General features: G+C 53.9%; 6 protein-coding genes across 6 annotated transcripts; 4 read left to right on the forward strand and 2 right to left on the reverse strand.

Moving 5' to 3' along the window:
• Positions 1-1,720: 1,720 nt before the first annotated feature.
• J4E93_006892 (uncharacterized protein) lies at positions 1,721-4,877 on the forward strand (the record flags this gene model as incomplete). Its single annotated transcript, XM_049344802.1, has 5 exons — positions 1,721-2,269; positions 2,322-2,873; positions 2,923-3,180; positions 3,230-3,407; positions 3,454-4,877. 5 exons carry the CDS (start codon positions 1,721-1,723, stop codon positions 4,875-4,877), a joined length of 2,961 nt encoding a protein of 986 aa, XP_049197727.1.
• Positions 4,878-6,624: 1,747 nt separating this feature from the next.
• On the reverse strand, positions 6,625-8,010 carry J4E93_006893 (uncharacterized protein; the record flags this gene model as incomplete). The annotated part of the gene is made up of 1 exon (XM_049344803.1): positions 6,625-8,010. One exon carries the CDS (start codon positions 8,008-8,010, stop codon positions 6,625-6,627), a length of 1,386 nt encoding a protein of 461 aa, XP_049197728.1.
• A 945-nt stretch (positions 8,011-8,955) lies between these two features.
• Positions 8,956-9,467, forward strand: J4E93_006894 (uncharacterized protein; the record flags this gene model as incomplete). The annotated part of the gene is made up of 2 exons (XM_049344804.1): positions 8,956-9,082; positions 9,136-9,467. The coding sequence occupies 2 exons, from the start codon at positions 8,956-8,958 to the stop codon at positions 9,465-9,467; spliced, it is 459 nt and encodes a 152-aa protein (XP_049197729.1).
• A 50-nt stretch (positions 9,468-9,517) lies between these two features.
• On the reverse strand, positions 9,518-11,935 carry J4E93_006895 (uncharacterized protein; the record flags this gene model as incomplete). Its single annotated transcript, XM_049344805.1, has 1 exon — positions 9,518-11,935. One exon carries the CDS (start codon positions 11,933-11,935, stop codon positions 9,518-9,520), a length of 2,418 nt encoding a protein of 805 aa, XP_049197730.1.
• A 2,311-nt stretch (positions 11,936-14,246) lies between these two features.
• On the forward strand, positions 14,247-16,521 carry J4E93_006896 (uncharacterized protein; the record flags this gene model as incomplete). Its single annotated transcript, XM_049344806.1, has 3 exons — positions 14,247-14,397; positions 14,446-14,621; positions 14,677-16,521. 3 exons carry the CDS (start codon positions 14,247-14,249, stop codon positions 16,519-16,521), a joined length of 2,172 nt encoding a protein of 723 aa, XP_049197731.1.
• A 787-nt stretch (positions 16,522-17,308) lies between these two features.
• Positions 17,309-18,964, forward strand: J4E93_006897 (uncharacterized protein; the record flags this gene model as incomplete). Its single annotated transcript, XM_049344807.1, has 1 exon — positions 17,309-18,964. One exon carries the CDS (start codon positions 17,309-17,311, stop codon positions 18,962-18,964), a length of 1,656 nt encoding a protein of 551 aa, XP_049197732.1.
• Positions 18,965-19,000: the final 36 nt, after the last annotated feature.

The following is a 19,000-nucleotide window of genomic DNA, read 5'->3' on the forward strand; positions in this document are numbered from 1 at the left end:
CGAGAGGATTGTGTTATGCTGTCTCAACATGCGCTGGCAGGGTGTCGGGCTGGTGTTGCCTGGCGCTCTTGGTAATCAGGGTACTGGCGATGCGGAAAGCGACGGGTGGCAAGGTACGGGGTGCGATGCGCGTTCGGGTTATCACGGCGGGGTGAGGTCAAGTCAAAGATGGAAATGTCAACTTCGCGATGGCTCTCCCACTTTCGCAGAGCCTCGAGATGCCCAGGTGCAGCATGTCATGGCTTCCCGCGACACACGCCCGTGCACCCGCGCCCATTCACTCCAGATCTGCCGCTAGCCGAGCTGCCTAGGGCATGCGGACTACTACTCGTGCGGCCAAGTCGCTGCATCTGAGACACACCAGGAGAGGGACGCTAGATGCCCGCTTAACGGTCTGATGCACTAGAAGTTGAAGGATGCGGGCTAGAAGAAATGCAACAATTCCCCGATGTCGTTGCTTTCATGTGAAGGCCTGCCGTCTACGTGAAGCAGCGATTAGTCAACGGTTGCGCAATCGCCTGGGTTCTGCGTTTGAATTTTACTGTTGGGACGCGGGGAGTCAAGACTGTTTGAGGATGCCTGACGATGCCTGACAGATGTGACAACTTCACGTGGATATCCGACGGCTGTCTTGAAGCTTTTATTATATCGCCCAGGTAGCTGCGGGCGTTCAAGCGCCGATCGGGAACATCACCTGCTCTCGCGTTCGCCTGAGCTCGACCAATGCTGTGTTCCCGTCGGACGGCATGTGAGAACGGGCGCGTATCCAGCCTCCCATGGCCTTCCCGGCAAGCTGATGGCCAAAGAATGGGAATCGCTTTCTCACACCGCTCGACTGCCGCTCTCTAACAATACTCGCATGAGCCGCGTGGTGTACTTGGTGCTAGCAAGGCTGGAGAAATGGGTCCGCGACGGGCAGGCAGAGGGGCGATCGCGGCCCAAGGCAGCGCCTGTGCCGACATGACGAACCGCAGGCGGCAGATGCTGGAGATGATGTGATAGGCACGCGCATGCATTCACATTGCTAACCTGGCAAGTCATCGCAAGTCACGAGAACGGGGTGGGAGATGCTGTGCGGGTGAGGCGAGGCGCCGTTGTGAGTCAGCTGTCATATATCGCAGACTCGGTCGTGATCAAAGGACTGGCACTGGAAATGAGTGGAACGGCGACGCGCCGCATGGCTGTGGGGTGTCACCGAGCCGTGCTGCAAACAGCGTCGTTGGCACAAGCAGCGCCCAACGGCCAGCAGCCAGCCTGGGACGGCCAGCAGATGCCAGTGACGGGCGTGTATTGAGTTTTGTAGTCGCAGTCACGTGCCGGCTGCAACGCCTACATGGGCGGGTGAAACGACGAGCCGTGAACCCCTTTAGGCGTGCGCCGCCCGACACCTCATGCGAGACGTCCTGCGAGATTACACGATTATCGGCCATCTACAGCAAGAAGAGATTATCGCGACCCGAATGCAGGCCGGCGGTGATTTTGCTCCTGTCGCCGCACGCTCCACATCGCCGCCCTGTTCAGTTAGCAGCAGCGACCCTGACCGCCTAGGTGCTAGCGCGAGCGCAAGGAGATCGATGAAAGCAGCATGGAGGGCGGACTATCGTTTCACTCGGGTCTGGTGAGAGCCCATACCACCTTTGCCGTCTCCCATCCACCCCCCAAGTCGCCCTCACAGCACACTGCACACGCCCGGATGACCTCGACCGGGCCGCCTGCCCTCATGTCGCACCAGAGCTTCCAGAGCACCTACTCGAGCTACTCGCACAGCAGCGCGCGCGACACGCAGAGCACCCAGGCCACCAGCAGCAGCACCCTCTTCCACCCCCCGCCCGCCTTCCCGACCTCCTCCACGCCCGTCAATGGCGGGCCCGTCGAAGCCTCGGACAATGTCCTCAACAAGCGGGCCGACAAGGACACCTCGCTGTTCCAGCGCTGCCTGACGCTGCAGATGCGCCTGCGCTTCATCCCGGGCTTCGACCGCTGGATCGCCGAGGAGGAGGGCAAGGCCGACGACGATGCCGACCCCGTCACGCTGCTCTGGCGCACCTTCCGCCGCGGCTACCCGCTCATGGAGCTGTACAACGCCCTGGGGCCCCGCACGCTGCTGAGCATCCCCAGCTCCAAGCAGGACGAGAAGAGCCTCAAGAAGAACGAGAAGATGGCCTGCTACAAGTTCATCCAGAGCTGCGTCGCCGAGCTGGGCATCCCCCAGGAGAGCTGCTTCATCCTCGGCGACCTGTACGGTGACGACACAACTGGTTTTGTGAAGGTGAGCCCGCTCGACGAGACTGTGGGGTAGGCCCGCGCTAACACTTCCCCAGGTCACCAACGTAGTCAACAAAGTGCTCGACGAGCTCGTCGCCCAGGGCAAGATCGCTGGCGTTGCCGAAACCCTCGAGAATGTCGGCGGCGTCGTTACCAAGCGCACCCAGCGCGAGCACATCATCGACGAGCTGGTCAAGACGGAGCGCACCTACGTGCAGCATCTGGAGCTGCTGCAGGAGTTCAAGAAGCTGGTCGAAGAGAAGGGCGTCATCAGCGGCGACCAGGTCCACGACATCTTCCTCAACCTCAATGCCCTCCTCGACTTCCAGCGCCGCTTCCTCATCCGCGTCGAGCAGACCAATGCACAGCACCCGGACGAGCAAAATTGGGGCAACCTTTTCGTGCTGTACAAGGATGCCTTCAAGGTCTACGAGCCGTATATCGCGAACCAGAAGAAGTGCGAGCAGATCGCCATGCGCGAATTCGACAAGCTGAAGGAGACGGGTGGACCGCCAGAGATGCGACAGATGGTGGAATCGCCGACCCTCCTCGCATCTTTCCTCTTGAAGCCCTTCCAACGACTCACCAAATACCCCCTCCTACTTCAGGTATGATCTCAAACCCCCAGCTCAGAATCTCATTTCTAACACTTTGCAGCAACTGCGCGACAAGGGCGATCTCGACGAAGGCCGACGCGAAGACATTTCCAAGGGCATCGAAGCAGCCTCCTCCGTACTCGCAGGCACCAACGACGCGATTGCTCGGGAAGAACGCGTCGAGGCGGTTGAGGAGCTCAAGACGCTTGTAGAAGACTGGAAGGGCCACCGAATTGAAGGCTTTGGAGACCTGCTTCTGCACGGCCAGTACACGGTGCTGAAAGGCGAGAGCATGACTTCCAAGAACGAAGAGCGCGAGGTAGGCACAACCACCGATCAAACCTCCGTACATCACTAATCCCCGACAGTACAAGATTTACCTCTTCGAAATGATACTCCTCTGCTGCAAAGAGATCAACGTCAACAAGCCAAAGAACAAGATGTCCACGCGAACCCTGGTCACCAAAGACGGAAAGCCCAAGCTACAGCTCAAAGGCCGCATCTTCATGCAAAACGTCACAGAAACCATCTCCCTACAGAAGCCAGGTACGCTTTACCTCCTCCACTTACTCTATACCCACTAACCATTCAGGCTCCTACACATGTCAAATCTTCTGGAAGGGCGACCCAGGCATCGAAAACTTCATCATCAAGTTCACCTCCGAGGAAACCATGAAAAAGTGGGCCATGCAGGTCGATACCCAGCGCCGCGTCTGGAAGGACCAGGCGCGCACCAGTGCCAGCACCACAGCCTCCAAGCCATCAGATACCCAGTTCGCGTACATGCGCGACCAAGTGCTCGAAAACCCCTACCAGGAAGACGACGATGAAGATGGCGACGAGGACATTGACCCCGTCACAGGCTATCCCTACAGACAAAACTCCTCCACGCCCTCATTACGTTCGCGGTCAACGACTGGTGAAAGCGGCCCTCCAGATGGAGACTCAAGGGTACCGCCTCCACGTTTTCCTATGGGCTACAACGGTCAGCCAGCACTAACCCTGCGCACCCAGCAGATACAGAATGCCTCCAACAATGAATCCTACTTCTCACCTACGGCAGAAACACCAATGCAAACTCCCATGTCAACACACTCCAATGCCCGCACAAGCTCGTCGTCGAACGGCACATTCCCCTTCCCCCGTCAAGCTCCACCAAACGGATATTCTCACGATGAGAATAACCGCCACACCGCACCTGCTCAGTCGCGCCACGGATCCAGGGGCGAAAACGTTCAACATCCCCAAGGCCGTGCGATGCAACGCCCGTCACTTCCGGCCAATTCCACTCTTTCACAGCAAGGTAGATTGCGGGCAGCTAGTAGCCCTGACATCAACTCACATCTCCAAGGACAAACACGAAGAGCGCCGCCGTCACAGCCAGTACCAGATGTGCCACCTTTCCCTACCCACTACGCCTACAATGCCGCGATTGTCAACCGAAGTAACAGTAACTCGCCGAACAACCCACCGCCGCGCGCTGCAACCCAGTCACCAGCGATCCAAAGAGACCGCCTGATACAGCAACGAACCGCCGCGGAGTTGGCCAATGCGAATAACGAGTACCACAACAATGCCATGCGCCGCGATCCGAACTACCCAATACGTACAATGACGCCCGCATCATCGTTTGAGCGAAGCCAGGGCACTTTAACGCCAGCATCTATGGATTCACGAAACATGTCGCCACCGCTTGGCCAAGACTCGAGCATACCGACACAACTCAAAGTCAAGGTGCACTGCCCATCAGCCGGAAGCTCGATGGTTCTGGTTGTCAGCACCAACATCAGCTACCAGTCGCTCAAAGATCGCATCGACGCCAAGCTCCAGCGATCGACATCCGTCTCACTTGGCTCCGGCCAAGTCAAGCTAAAGTACCTGGACAGCGACAACACATACGTCAGCATCCAATGCGACGACGACGTACAAGAGGCGTTTGAGAACTGGAAAGAACAGCAAAGCAATCTCAACCCCGGCGGCGGCCTCGGCGAGATTGAGCTGTTCTGCCAACGGTAAATTCTGTTATTACACTGCGTTTCGGCATCACGGGGCGCTACTACACCATTTGGGGCATTGTTTCAGGCGTTCTTTTACGGCGTGCTCGGCATACACCGCTTGCTCTTTTACTCTCTCTTCCCGTTCCATGATATATCCTAGGGGCAAACATACCCTTCTTGCCCCGGCGAAATTTGGGTTTGTGTCTGTATGTGGAGGGAGGCTGGCTTCACAAATACCTCTTTTTGCTCTTCTCTCTTCTACCGATCGAACGAACGACACTATCGCATCATCCTACCCTAACACACATTTGCGGGATTCAGAGCTGGTTGGAGGAAATCAGCTGGTTCTGTCTGCGTGCGTTTGTTCTTCATAACGACGAGGGAGATGTCGTGCTGCGCTTGTTATACTCTGAAAGACATGTTTATCTATACCACGAGCTTCCGGTTTTCTTTAGCTGCTTCGTAGGCGGTGCCGGCTCATCTTTTTTCTCTACTTCCTTCTTCGACTTGAAGACTATAGGGTGGGTGGGCTTGGGTTGTGGTATGATTGAATGATGTAATGAATGCTTTCAGTTTCTTGAGAATTTGAACTTTTTTTGTCCGCCTTTTTTTTTGGACGGCTTGGTCTGAGGTGTAGGACTGAGTCGTTGGTACCTTCAGATTGTTGAGTTGAGAGGGTGTAGGTGTTGAAATACGATTGTTTGAAGTTCTCAAAAGACTTTATGCGGTGCTTCGTTCTTGACTTGCGTTCATCGTCACATCCTGTCTTCTCGAGGTCGTTCCTACCCAAACCGTTGAAGTAAACATCGAACTCCGCTCCTGCTCCGAGCACCGACCAATATCTTGGCACGCCGAACATCTATCCATCCATCCCTCACCTTCCACCCAATCCCCAATCCACATCTCAACATCAACATCCACATCCAACAACATTCACTCACAATGGCTCCCTCATACACAATCTCGAGCGCCCTCCCCTCAGACGCCCATGCCATATCCTCCCTCCTCGCACTGACATGGCAAGACCCCTTCACGCGCCTCCAATTCGGGAACGTTCCAGACTTGGGCAAAGCGATGACACCTCATATCGCGCAGCAGCTAGAAGAAGGACGTAGGACGTTTATGGTTGCGCGTGAGCAGGAAAGTGGGGATATCGTCAGTGTCGCGCAGTGGGGTGTTCCCTCTACTTGCATCCAAGACAAGAATAAAAAGGATGGAGAAGAAACAGAAACATCGTCAGAAAGAGAAGAGAGAGAAGCGTTTGAGAACGAAGTCTACCTCAACTCCCTCCCACCAACTTGCAACCACGCTCTCATCTTGGAGTTTAGAACGCGACTCGATACTCTACGCGAACGGATAGTACAAGGCGACCTTCATTTCCTGATTGATAATTTGGCGACACACCCGGGGCATCGGGGGAGAGGGTTAGCGGCACAGCTTATACGGCATTTATTTGAAGAGGCGGACAAGGACAGTTTGGTAGTTTATCTGGAGACGGGGGAGGAGAACAAGGCGAGGGGGCTGTATGAGCGGTTGGGGTTTGAAGAGAAGGGTCGGGACGAGATGGAGTTGGAGAGGTTCGCAAGTAGGGAAGAGAGGGAGAACTTAGGGGTGGGGGATGTTCATATTGTTATTGGGTACGTGAGGGTGCCTTCTCCTACGATATAGATTTGATCAAGCTCCAGAGGTAAGGTCTGTCCGCCAGAATGATCAATCACGCCTGCAGAAGGTTACCGATGCTCTTTCATCTACCCAGTACATGGTACTCAGACCCTCTTGCGCAATTTTCCCGTAACTGTGAGCCTCGCAATGAGAACGCACAGTGCCGATACAGTGGCCGTTCCACCAGCGTAGAAGATAGCAGGGCGATATACGTCAATGTTCTGACCCGATGCGGCACCTTGTCTACCGCCAGCGGCCTCTAACAAGTAACCAGCGATTGGTGCACCCATCAGATACCCCACGCTCCAACCAGTGACCGACATACTCATAGCGACGGCAGCTCTTCCAGGGCCAAAGATACCAGCGACTACCGTTGGCTGGGTGGTAAAGTACGCGCCGTTTGCAACACCGTTCAGGATTGCGAAGAGTACGAGTGGACCAAGGGTATTCGAGACCGGCCAGATCGCCAGCATGCTCGCGGCGTTGAGAACCATGACGATGACGAAGGTATTGAGTGGGCCAAACTTATCGCACAGTGGACCTGCGATGAAACGGCCGATGGCATTGCAGGCGTTGAATGCAGCGACGAGCGCAGCACCAGTACTAGAACTGAGTCCAATTGACTGCGCGAACAATGGAAGATAGTACGGCGGGACGAACAGTGCAAAGACACCAATAGCGCTGGCGACGAACGTAGCGATGAAGGTCAGAGACCGGAACATGGAGAGATCGACAAAGGGTATGTTCCTGAGCGGCACACGATCCTTTACCATCCACGCAGCCGGAAGACCTATAGCCCAGGTAAGTAGGCCTTGTATGCGGAAAGTCCACTCGATCCCGACTTTCTCGTACAGGGCGTTCAATGCAACAGCCATGACGCAGCCACCTACTCCGCCACCTAACTTGATAAGACCGTTTGCGAGACCGAGGCGAGCGCTGAAGTACTGAATGGGAACGGTATTGTTGACAGTCCAATTGAGCGACATCCCCATACCGCAGATGATGCTATACGTGCCGAACAGGCCGGGGAGATTAGACGTGCAGAAGCTTGCTCCGATCAACCCCAAGCCCATGAGGAAAACACCGAGGAGGATCGTTGTCCGACCGCCCATCAGTCTTATCAAACGAACAGCTCCTAGTCCGTACAAAGCGCCGCCTGCGAGACCCAGGGAACCGACGTAGGAGAGCGTCGATGGAGGGACATCTTTCAACGTTGAGTCGAGTAATGCGGCTTGTAAGACGCCCCAGCAGTTTATGATGGCGTTGTTGCAAAAACTTGTTGTTGAGGAGCCTGCGACTACTATCCATCCGTATCCGCCGTCTGGGACTGCTGTGACGGAGTAGGCTGCGTTGTCTGGTGTGTCGTCATGGATGTGAGTCAAAGATGGCGGTCTGGAAGTTGGAGTGAAGGTCTTGTTTGACGGGGGTTGCGGAGTGTTATGGAAGTGAGTGAGCTCGATGCGGTCTTCTGTGATGGTAGTAGTAGACATGTTGATGCTGTTAACCTGGCGTTGCAACACGAGGGCAGACGCGGGCAAGCTTATGGATGTCTTGCGAAGGGCGCGTTTACACGCCTTAGACGCCAGAGTGACTGGTACTCAATGTTGCCATGCAGGTAAGCGCAGAATGCCATGGGCCGATTTGCCCTCGCTTCTTGCAGAAGGGGCTTTTCCGATGGAAAGGGAAATAAGACCTACAGCGTGAGGACTTTCCAACTACAAGCAACGATGGACTTCCAGACGAGTCCATGTGTGTATCTCTAGGATACAATTGTACTGATGCGTCTATTACGGCCCATACCTCCAGAGCATGTATTACTTTTGCTTCTCTCGGGCTGTTGTCGCATCGCACGTATTATGTTCTCATTGCTGTATCCACCTGTTCAATCGCTCAAGGTGACCGTGAGACATGGAAGGACGGATCAGTAGACGACTGCTTTCCGACGCATAGTTACGTTGGATGGTAGTCTGTCCCAGATTGCTGAAGAACAAAGCGGGGAAGCTGCGGAGGTGCGCTAGTGCGTGATTAGTCATTTAAGCTCCCCAGGGTCCAAGGGTCCACGAGCTATCGACTGTCTAGGACTCTGGCACTTACCACACGCCTTTGAGTCCTACACGTCTCACCATTGTTCAAACTACAGATTATCGGCATGCGTAGTTGTCCTGTCCGAGCTCTCGGTGTTTCTCAAGATTTGGAAGCCGTGAGACCAAGTTTCCTCGCTCAACTGCCCGGTTTTCCAGGCTAGGCGCGCTCGGTGCCCACTCGCTGAGACGCGACACGCCTCATCCAACATCGCATCCTTGATCAGTCCACGTCATGGCACATGGCACAATCTATATACAGCATATAGAGCTGTAGCATACCAGATCGTTTGCTAACCTTTCGCACCTATCAACACATAGCTCTTATTCTGCACAACCAACACAGCATTCACAATGGCAACAGAAGACACCGTCGACCTCAGCGCCGCACACGCACCCCAACAAGCATCCCTCGAAGCATTCACCTCCATCCTCGACACCGTGAAAAGCGAACTCATCAAACTACGTCGCGATCATGACAGTAAACCCACCCTGTCCCATCGACTCCCCTCATTCCTCTAACGACCCCTCTAGAGCACGAGCCCGAATACTTCTGCGCCGTCTCGCACCTCTCCGGCAGCGATCTCGCATCCTTCACCGCCGACGACCTCGAATCCGTTCGTGTAGCCGTAACAGCATACGGACTGCATCTTTTCGGCAAGGTCAAACTGCCCGCTCTAGACAACGGATACATTCACATTCGCATCTTTGGGTCTGCGAAGGACGGGACGGATGGAAGTAGTCTTGACGAGAGGGAGTATAGTTTGCACAGTATACATACGGAGGAGGTAATCAAGGAGGATGGAGATAGGGTTTATAGAGCGGTGTTTGGAAAGGAGGACGAGTTGGAGTGGTTTGAGACTTGATTGGTATACTGAGTATATCTAGATAACGGATTGAGGATTTTGAGAGGTATCTACAAGTCCTCCAGGCCTAAAGCCGCATTCGCCTCCAAGATGCGTTCGTGAACCATGTTCAGGGTCATCTTGCCAAACTCCTTGAACGCTTTGTCGTCTACTTGCCCGTTCAGCATCTCAAGCTCATGGCGGTAGGCTTGGCGAAGACCAAACATCTTTGCAATCTCCTCGTTAATGCTCTTCAGATTATCGTCTCTGCTCTCTCGTCGCTTGTTTGCCTCGCTCAACCAGTACCCTTGAGCGCCTGGCAAGCGACTGAAGGTTTCGTACGTGGAGATCATCTCGACATCTGAGCGATATAGCATGACGAGTCGATTGAAACGGAATTCGTTGCCGGAATGGAAGTAGTCTTTGATGCCGATGAAGGCTTTCATGGTGTTGACAAAAGCTTGCCATTTAGCGAACAGCGCCTTGATCTTGCTCAATGCTAAGAGGCAAGAGAAATCACCCTTATTAGTGATCTTGGCACCAATGCTATCGAGATTGGAGGCGAGCTCGACGAAAGCGGAAGGAGCGCAGTTGCCTGCATTTGCGTTCAGCCATTCGGCCTCGCATGCATTGATGGCGGTAGTCCGTTCCCTGATCTTGCCAGAGCAGTCTGCTGATACGGCCTTTTGCGGCCTTTCCGTCTCATGCTCCTTTGGGGCGGCCAAGGGAGCATCCTGCACTGTGTGTTCTTGACCGGTCGTGGCGACTACGTCGTCGTCATCGAAGGAAGATGTGGTAGGCTCCAAGCTATTGCCGGCGGCAACCTCATCAATCTGCTCAGAGATTTTGAGGTCTTGAGCCTCTGAAGTCTGACTGGCGACATCGTCACCAACCGAAAGAGGCCCGTTCAGGATCATGTTGTCGCCTAGGGGGGCCGTGAAATCGAATGCTCCGGTCCAGTTTTCAGGGTCGAAGCCGGACGGGATGATAGGTACAGCGACGCTGCTTTGAGGAGAATTGAAGGTGAAAGTAAAAGCCGACGATACCGGAGATGCTACGGTGGGGGAACTGGGGTGAGAACTGACACCATCCATGGTGTTTTCGCTTTCATCCTCATCATCGCTTTCGTAAGGCTGTGGCGAGCGAGGCGATATGATCTCAGAATCGTCGCTTTCGGAAGACCTGTCAGATACGTCGTTGTCTCCAGCGTCGTCTGCATAAATATCTGACAGCTCTTCGTTACCCCAAGCAAGTTCCCAGAGCTCGTCTGCAGTATTTGAATCAAGGCCATGGTCTTGAGAGGTGTCGTTAGGGACGTACTGCGTGTCGGTCTGGTCATCCCCGGACTCGTCGTCTGAGCCAATGTCGACACCACCATCACTATCGTCGGTCTCGATGGAGAAGCAAGCATCTTCACCGTCCTCATGAGGATGGGAAGGCTCTGTCGATGCTTTGACTCCTTTCGGGGATTCAATCTGTCCGTTAGACAAAGCATTGTGCGCCTGAAGCTGGTGAATGTAGTCGAGGAAGAGCTGCCGACCGGTTCGACTACCTTCAGGGTCGCTTTCAGACGAATTCCAGTACGTTTTCCAGTCATCTAAGTCTTCCAGTGCCTCATCGATATCCTCTTTATATGAAGTGTTGCAGTCTTCGTGCTCAAGCGACGAAGTCCAAATTTCGGTCTCCCAAGATGACGCAAGCGCGACGACGTCAAGGTCCGGCGTATGATTCGCGGATCTCAGTAACTCACAGATGCCTCGGATATGGCTTCGGAAGCCCCGACGGTTGTCTTTGCGCAGCTGCATCTCTGGTGAGAGGCCTTCTTGGTGGTTGTCCGCATTGAGTATGGCCTCGGTGGCTTCGGTGGCTGAGTCGGATTGAGTACACACATAGCCGAGGCTGGCTGTAGTGTCCGCAGAATGCGGCCCAGATGCGATGCTCTCGCTCTCCAGCATGTCGTAGTTCAATTTGTCCATCTCCCAAATGAACCATTCTTCACCTGTCCAATAGCTTCCATCATCGACCGGCCAAGCCTCAGACCACTTCTTGTCGCACTTGGTGAGGAGTCGCAAAGTCGATCTGACTTCGTCCTCGTATCTCTTCTTATCGGAGCTTTGCATTGATCGGCGCCATATGTCGGACTCCCACTGTTTAGCAAAGACATCGGGCTGACGTTGCATAATCGCGGCGTGAGGAGGGCTGAGCTTCCTGAATCTGGAGAGCTTGGCGGCCAGTAGTTTGATAGCTTCCGTGCGGAGGTTTTCGTCTTCCTCGGTCAATAGACGCTCTTTTGTGGCCTCCGCATCAAAAGAAGCTGTTGTCATGTCTGTGTCGGGTGGGCGCATTCCCGCAGTCAGACGGGGGTCGTAGAATTTCTTTCTTGTGCGGAGCGGCTTCGGAGTGAAGCTAGCCATGGAAACGCTTGTGATATCTGGATGGGCAGAGGCGGGATCCGTAGTGCGAGACGAGTCGTTCAGTTGAGACGACATGGTGGCGCTTTGAAGGGGAGAGTTGTGACAAGGTCGCTGAAATGAACTGCAGGTTGGTTCTGTAGCGAGCCTTTTGGGTGTAGTATCAGGCTGCGGGAAATGGGAAACGAGAGGCGGAGTATTTGCGTGAATCTAGGCGAAGTTGCAAGTTGCGATGAACTGTAAGTGGTTGATGTGGGAGCCTATTGTTCTATGCTCAACAATAAGAGCGGGCAGAGCGACCGCCGAGTGTATGGTGGTATGTGCGCAATGAAGTGAAAGTGAAAGTGAAGACCGGCCTCTGTTTTCCAATATAGCGACTATGTGTAAGGCCATGTAGTCGACGATACTGCAAACATGAGGCCCCGGACTACGGAGTCGACAACATCATCAGGTGTTTGATAGAAAATACAGAGGACAGGCAGTGGTGACCGCACATACTACCTTGTGAGAGCTCCGGTGTTCATAGTGTTCGAGTAGCGACACTACCACGCCGCGTTCTTTGCCCTGCCATGTCGCCAATTTTGAGGTGTCGTGTACAACATGAATAGCTGGCCGTGTTAGAGCAGACGAAGACTGGCCTATGGTGTGCATTCAAGGCCTATGGAGCCTTCTACGAGTCCATGAACGCCTTTGCTGGAGGTTAACATGACCAGGGGATGACATCCGGCTCTAGGGGGTTGTTTCGGATGGCGTTCAACATGCGCGCAGGTCATCTTGGCCGCAACGTCCATCAGGCTATAACGAGCTAGTCATCCATGATGGAGGGGCCCTGGCGATTTAGAAGTGACATCTTGGCTCCTCAAAACGGCAGTTCGAACGTGAAAAGACGAGGCGCGGCGTTGTGAAGAAATGAAGTAGACATCTGCCGGAGGACGTGAGGTTTGGGAAATTAGTGGGCCAGATCGCAGCCAATGGGACGCGTCGGAAGCTCTGTCGCCCCGCCTCCCATGCTTTCTTCACGAGCTTTGCCACTTCCACTATGCTCAACCGATCGCAGCGCGTTTCCAAGCAGCGACAGTCCAAAGGCGTTTGCTTGCGTGCTGAGCAAACACTCTGACAATGAATTCTGAAAATGAAGCTAAGGCATCTCATCGACCGATTGCTTCGGCCCGGAGGAAGGCGCCAGGCCGGGATACATTGCGACTAGCAGTTTTCCGAGCTGAACACGACAAACAGATGCAAACAACTCATCCTCGCCAAAGCAGTGCTTCTTCCAGGTACTGTCGGTTGTCGCGATCGCCGCTGCAGTTCTAATCCTTCGCCGTCGCCACGATCCTCACGATCGAGCATTTGGACCAGTCTGGAACGTTACACCCGGCGCGCCCCTCTGACAGCTCTTAGCTCCCGCCGTGTATCACACCTCTGCAAAGCACTCTGCGCAACCTCTGCTCCCAATGCTGGGCAGTAATCCGACATACAGATATCTCGATGCATCTCATGGGCGGCCAGCGCGTTGCTTTCTTCCCGAAGGCAGATGCGGCCGTCCTCGCATCGAGGCATGCTGCGCCGGCCTCGTCCGAGCGCCCGACCACCACCGCGCCAATACTTGATCTTGAGAATGCCGACAAACCCCTTGAGCCATGGACTGCGGAACAAGTCACGTCTGTGTATCCCAGCGATGGCGACATCTGGACACCAGCACCAATACCTGCCAAAACATTATGTCCACCTCAGTGCACTGCGGATCGCTATCTCTTCCCAGTCTTGACGCGGAACGAGAGGCTGAGGCTGACATTGCTTTACTACTATACTCGCGGGGCGCTTGAAGATGTAGAGCTAATGTCTCGCCTACAGGAAAAGGTCCATCTCGCGCATGAGACAGTAGGATGGGAGTTTGTTATTGCTGGACTGCTGAATCATAGCACTTACACACGAATGGTCACTGTGAACCTTCCTCTTGCGATATTACCCCGTCGCGAAAGTACTTGCGCTCACACCATCAATCAGCCGCCAGGAGTAAGTGGACACTCATCGTTGCTTGGGCCACCACTGACACCTACAGACTGTCTTTGCGATGCAGAACATGGCCGAAGATTGGCGTTTCGAGAAGTCACCGCATGTTGAACTGGGTGGCTTGCGCGCCTATGCCGGTGTACCGTTGAGATTTGACACTGAATTCGGAGAGCACGTGGCTTTTGGATCCCTTTGTGTCGCTTCTAATTCTCCACAAGAGCCGCTCTCGCCATCAGTACAGCAGGCTCTTGCCAGGCTTGCTGACTGGATTGTTACGGATATAGTGCACAGTGCAAGAGCTCGCCGTCAGAAGGAACGTAGGCGAATGCTTGAACTGCTCTCTGAAGCCCAGCAGCAATGCGACAACCACCACAATATGGAGGAAGTGATCCCCAGAATGCTCGAGGATGTTTATCTCAATACGCAGGTGAGAATTCATCAGACCACGGACAGCCACATAACCTTTCCTGGTGGTACGAGGTTTCGCACCTCAGAGCTGGAGCAAGGCCTTTGGGAAGATACAGCCTGTGAGTCATTATGATTGATATGAATGTGACATATGCTGACTTTCGCAGATTTTGACTACGCCATCGAGAATCTCAATCATTTGGACATGACTGCGCCTCGGCCTGTACGGGCTATCGCGGCACAGTGCACCAGTCAGCGTGCAGCAATGTTTCTTGTGGTAGCCAGTAACGACCTCAAGATGGTTTTTGACGACATAGATTCTTGGTTCGTCCATATGTGTGCCGTAAGCATTGTCGAACTCGTCCTTGGGAACTATGCTGACACTTTGTGACCTATAGACAATACTATGTCGATATTGGCAAGGTCGTGCACTCCAGGAGGCGCTCAGCGCTAAGGAAACGTTCCTTCGCGGCATTACGCATCAGCTTCGAACCCCTATACATGGCATTCTTGGCTCTGTTGAGCTTCTGACTGAGGAGCTGAAATCTCGAAACGTGGTCCCTTCGACGGCTGCCTCGTCACCCACTGCCAGCCCAGACATCGAGCAATTGGACCCATACACCTATATCAAGACCATCAAGACTTCGGCAAGAGAGCTGATCTCAACGGTGAACAGCCTCATCAAGTTGAATCAGTGGGCAGACATTGCGCAGGCGGAACGCGTTCTCACAATGCATACAGTCTCTGAGATTGAAGATGCTTTGCTGAAGGAAACCCTGCTAGGACTATCGGACGACCTATCCACGCGACCATCGATTATAATACAACATCATCTACCACCAAGCTGCGACTTGCTTGCTATCGACAAGCGGGTATTTCTGGACTGCATCCAGCCGCTGATGGTCAACGCTGCTCAAAATGCCGCTGGCGGTATGGTAGCAGTGACTCTGTCAGTCCAGGAGGATTGCCAGTCCCTCGTCGTCGATGTCGAACACAGCGGGCGAAAGACACCCAAAGGGAATTACGATCGCGTGTTTGATGCACACGAACAAATCGATCTCAGTGGTACCGAGTCTGCTTTGGGTTTGACGTTGGCAAGTAAAGCGGCGACACTCTTGGGTGGCGAGATTACAATGGTGACTTCGCCCCATGGTGCAGGCTCACATATCAGAGCGACGTTCAATGAGCCCGTCTGCGCCAGCTCATTGCCAGCGTTCCGTGCAGTGAAGGATAGGTTCAGTGAGCTTCCGCAAACCTTCCATCATCTCACGTCCAAGTCAGCGACGTCGTCTTTGGGCGATTACTTCACTCAGTATCTTTCAAGTGCTGGCTGGACAGCATCAAACACACCGAAGGGCGCTTTCGTAGTCGTCGACTATACACCGAATCTGGCGGAGCTCTACCGACACACGTCGAACATTGATGCAGACCAAGTCGCGATATGCCTCGTTCCAGAATGTGCATGCTTTCTTGACTTCCATACGGAGCGCGTTCGGCGGCAAGGAAATGTTGTATACGTTCAAGGACCTTTCTTGTCGGAAACATTTGAACAAGCATTGAAGCATGCGGATGCAATTTCGGCCGAATTCCGCGCATCTGCTTTGGAGACTGAGCTGTGTACAACTGGTGGGGTCGTCATCGAACCAGTCAAACAAGATCCTGCGCGCGACTCGAACGAGCGCCCCAAACTCCCATCCGAGCGAGGTTCCATCTTCCCCGACAAGCTTCAGAATGAACTAGTCCAGTCGGTACGGACCTTGCGCATCCAAACCAAAGCTCCACCGTCCGTAAAGGAGACCTCAACATCGAGTAAACCCTTGACACTCCTTGTTGATGACAATGCTGTCAACCTTCGTCTATTGGAGATGTACTGCAGTCGTCGTGGTATCCCGTTTCGGAGTGCAAAGGATGGGCAGCAGGCTGTCAACCTCTTTACCGAAGCTCTTGTACCCAAATACGACCCTCTACTACGACAAAACCTACCCGTCCAACCCTTCGGACTTATCCTCATGGATCTGCAGATGCCTGTCTGTGATGGCATCGACGCGACACGACAGATACGACGGCTAGAGAAGCAGCATGGATACGAACCAAGCGTCTTGTTCATCGTCACTGGTCAAGACTCTTCGAACGACCGCAAGGCTGCAGACGACGCCGGCGCCGACGAGTTCCTGACGAAGCCGGTAGGACCCAAGGTTCTTGACCAGTGGGTGAAGAAGTGGTACCCTGATATCGACATATGAGGGCTTAGCTATCTATTCGCCCGCCAACAGCAGGTTGAGTTCCCAGGCTCATCATACGAAAATCCATGCTTAGCGCAATCACGACCTGTTATACAATCAAGATCGTCGCAACCGCTACAGACTTACCAGAAGTTCCTCGCGGACAAAATGGAGCTAGAACATTACAGCGGCCCAGAAGGGCTGCCACGGCTTGGATGTCGAAGTGCCTGCGCAGCGCCGAGCGCTATGATAGCATGCACCAAGAGGCTTGACTAAAGTTCCTTCCTCGGAGCACGCGTGCTAAGGAGTATCAATGGAACGAAGCTTGAGTCAGCTTCTTAGGCACCAAGCTTCTCATTATCACAAGCAAGCGCGGCGAGACATGGCTGTTGATAGGTAGCGCTGTTAGGCGATGACAGCTTTCGGGTCCCGTTATACACCCTTACAGACGCTTGCCACAATTTATTTGCATTCTGAAGGCTCGAGCAGATAACAATCCAAGGATGTTCTACCTATCAGAGCATCATCGCATGTATGCATTGAATCGGGCGATGTATTGTGTAATCACCGATCAGGCCCGCTGACGCCAAGTGATTATGTCATCGCTATGTGAAACCAGATCTCACTGCATATGCCATGCCGAATCCTCCGTACCCCGCCTCGATTATTGTATATCTTGATGCTCTCTAAACACTACCATCACGCATTCTTCAATATTGCTGTCGACAAGTTGTCAAAACCCAGCTTTATTGGCCGTTTGCCCGCAGTTTAGGCGCCACCTGCAGCCTCCCTAACCCCCAACTCAACAATGGCCCTATCATGGCTATCCTACACATGCATAGCCATCCTTCTCGCCACAGTATACATCAGACAACGCCTCAGCGTCCGCTCATCCCAACTCGAGCGCGATGCAGAAGCCGAGAAACCTGGCCGTCTCAGGCTCGACGATGGCCTCACAGCATCCGGACGGCAACTGAAAGCCAAGCTTGTCGCAGCCATTCCGCACATCGTCATCACTCCGGAGAAAGCAGCGGAATTCAAAGAGTCGATGAGCGCGTATTGGGACCAGAAAGCGTGCGAGGTGCCGCCCGCATGTGTCGTACGACCCCGCAATGTGTGGGAGCTAGCGCAAGCGGTCAAGATTCTCAAACGCGAGTTCGATCTGAGGGTTGAGCGAGCGAAGCAAACGGGAGAAGAGGTGGAATCGATTTTTGCGGTTCGAGGGGGTGGTCATTCTGCTGTTGCTGGTGCATCGAGCATTAAAGGTGGGGTGCTTATCGACTTGTCGCTCTTTAAACAAGTCGTTCCTGCTGAAGATGGACGGAGCGTGGTCATTGGCGCGGGCTGCAAGTGGATTGATGTGTACTCAGAACTCGAGAAAGAGGGGCTTGCGGTTGCTGGTGGGAGGAATTCTGCTGTTGGTGTGTCTGGTCTTACGCTTGGCGGTGGTCTCTCGTTCTTCTCGCCGCAATACGGGTTTGTGTGCAGCAACGTCCTTGAATACGAGGTCGTGTTAGCGGATGGACGGATTGTAACAGCCTCGGAGACAGATCAACCTGATCTTTGGCGTGCACTCAAGGGCGGAGGAAACAACTTCGGCGTCGTGACAAGCTTCACAGTCCGCAGTTTCGCCGCGAAAAACGTATGGAGCGGATTCATTTATCTCCTTCCATGGAAAGCCCCTGCTGTGCTGACAGCATTCCATGATACCGTCTCGAAAACACTGGCCGGTGAACTAGACCAACGCTTCGACCCCTACGCCGCAGGCCCGTTGGCATGTTTCACGTACCTCCAATCCGTTGGCATCCAGGCAATCTCTGTGCACCTCGTTCACACCGCGCCAGACACGAAAGAAAGAGGCTGGCCGGAATGCTGGCGTAGCTCTGGGTTCCATAGGATTGGACGTGTGTGGAGTACGTTCAAGATCCGTAGTCTAGTCGGTGCGACAGACGAACTCAGCGTTTTGAACCCGCCCGGGCGACGACAAGAGTTCGCTACTACGACGATCAAGAATGACAAGCTGACGCTGGAGGCGGCGCATAAAGCGTATCGCGATGCGATACCGAAGATTAAGGAGCACAGTATCAAGGGCATGAATTGGACGCTTGTCCTTCAGCCATGTTTACCGTCTTGGGCGCGAAAGGGTGATGCGAATCCGCTTGGCCTTGACGAAGGATCTGATGAGCCGCTTGTGAATGTACAATTCACAGTGAACTGGGCGTTGGAACAACATGATGAGGTGGTGAGGGTTATCACTAGAGAAGCGATCGAGCAGATTGATGCTTTTGCCACTGAGCATGGAACGAGTCATCGGTATCGCTACTTGAACTACTGCGCAGCATGGCAAAAGCCATTCGAGAGCTACGGAGAGGAGAATTTGAGATTCTTGAAGGGTGTTAGTCGAGACGTTGATCCCGAAGGATTATTCCAGCGTGGTTGTGGAGGTGGCTTCAAGTTGGGGTAGTGAGATCATCTCGCCTCATCGTGATGTATCATGGGA

This window comes from Alternaria ventricosa (assembly GCF_023758065.1).
Source record: "Alternaria ventricosa strain BMP 2768 chromosome Unknown scaffold_12, whole genome shotgun sequence".
Classification (NCBI taxonomy): domain Eukaryota; kingdom Fungi; phylum Ascomycota; class Dothideomycetes; order Pleosporales; family Pleosporaceae; genus Alternaria; species Alternaria ventricosa.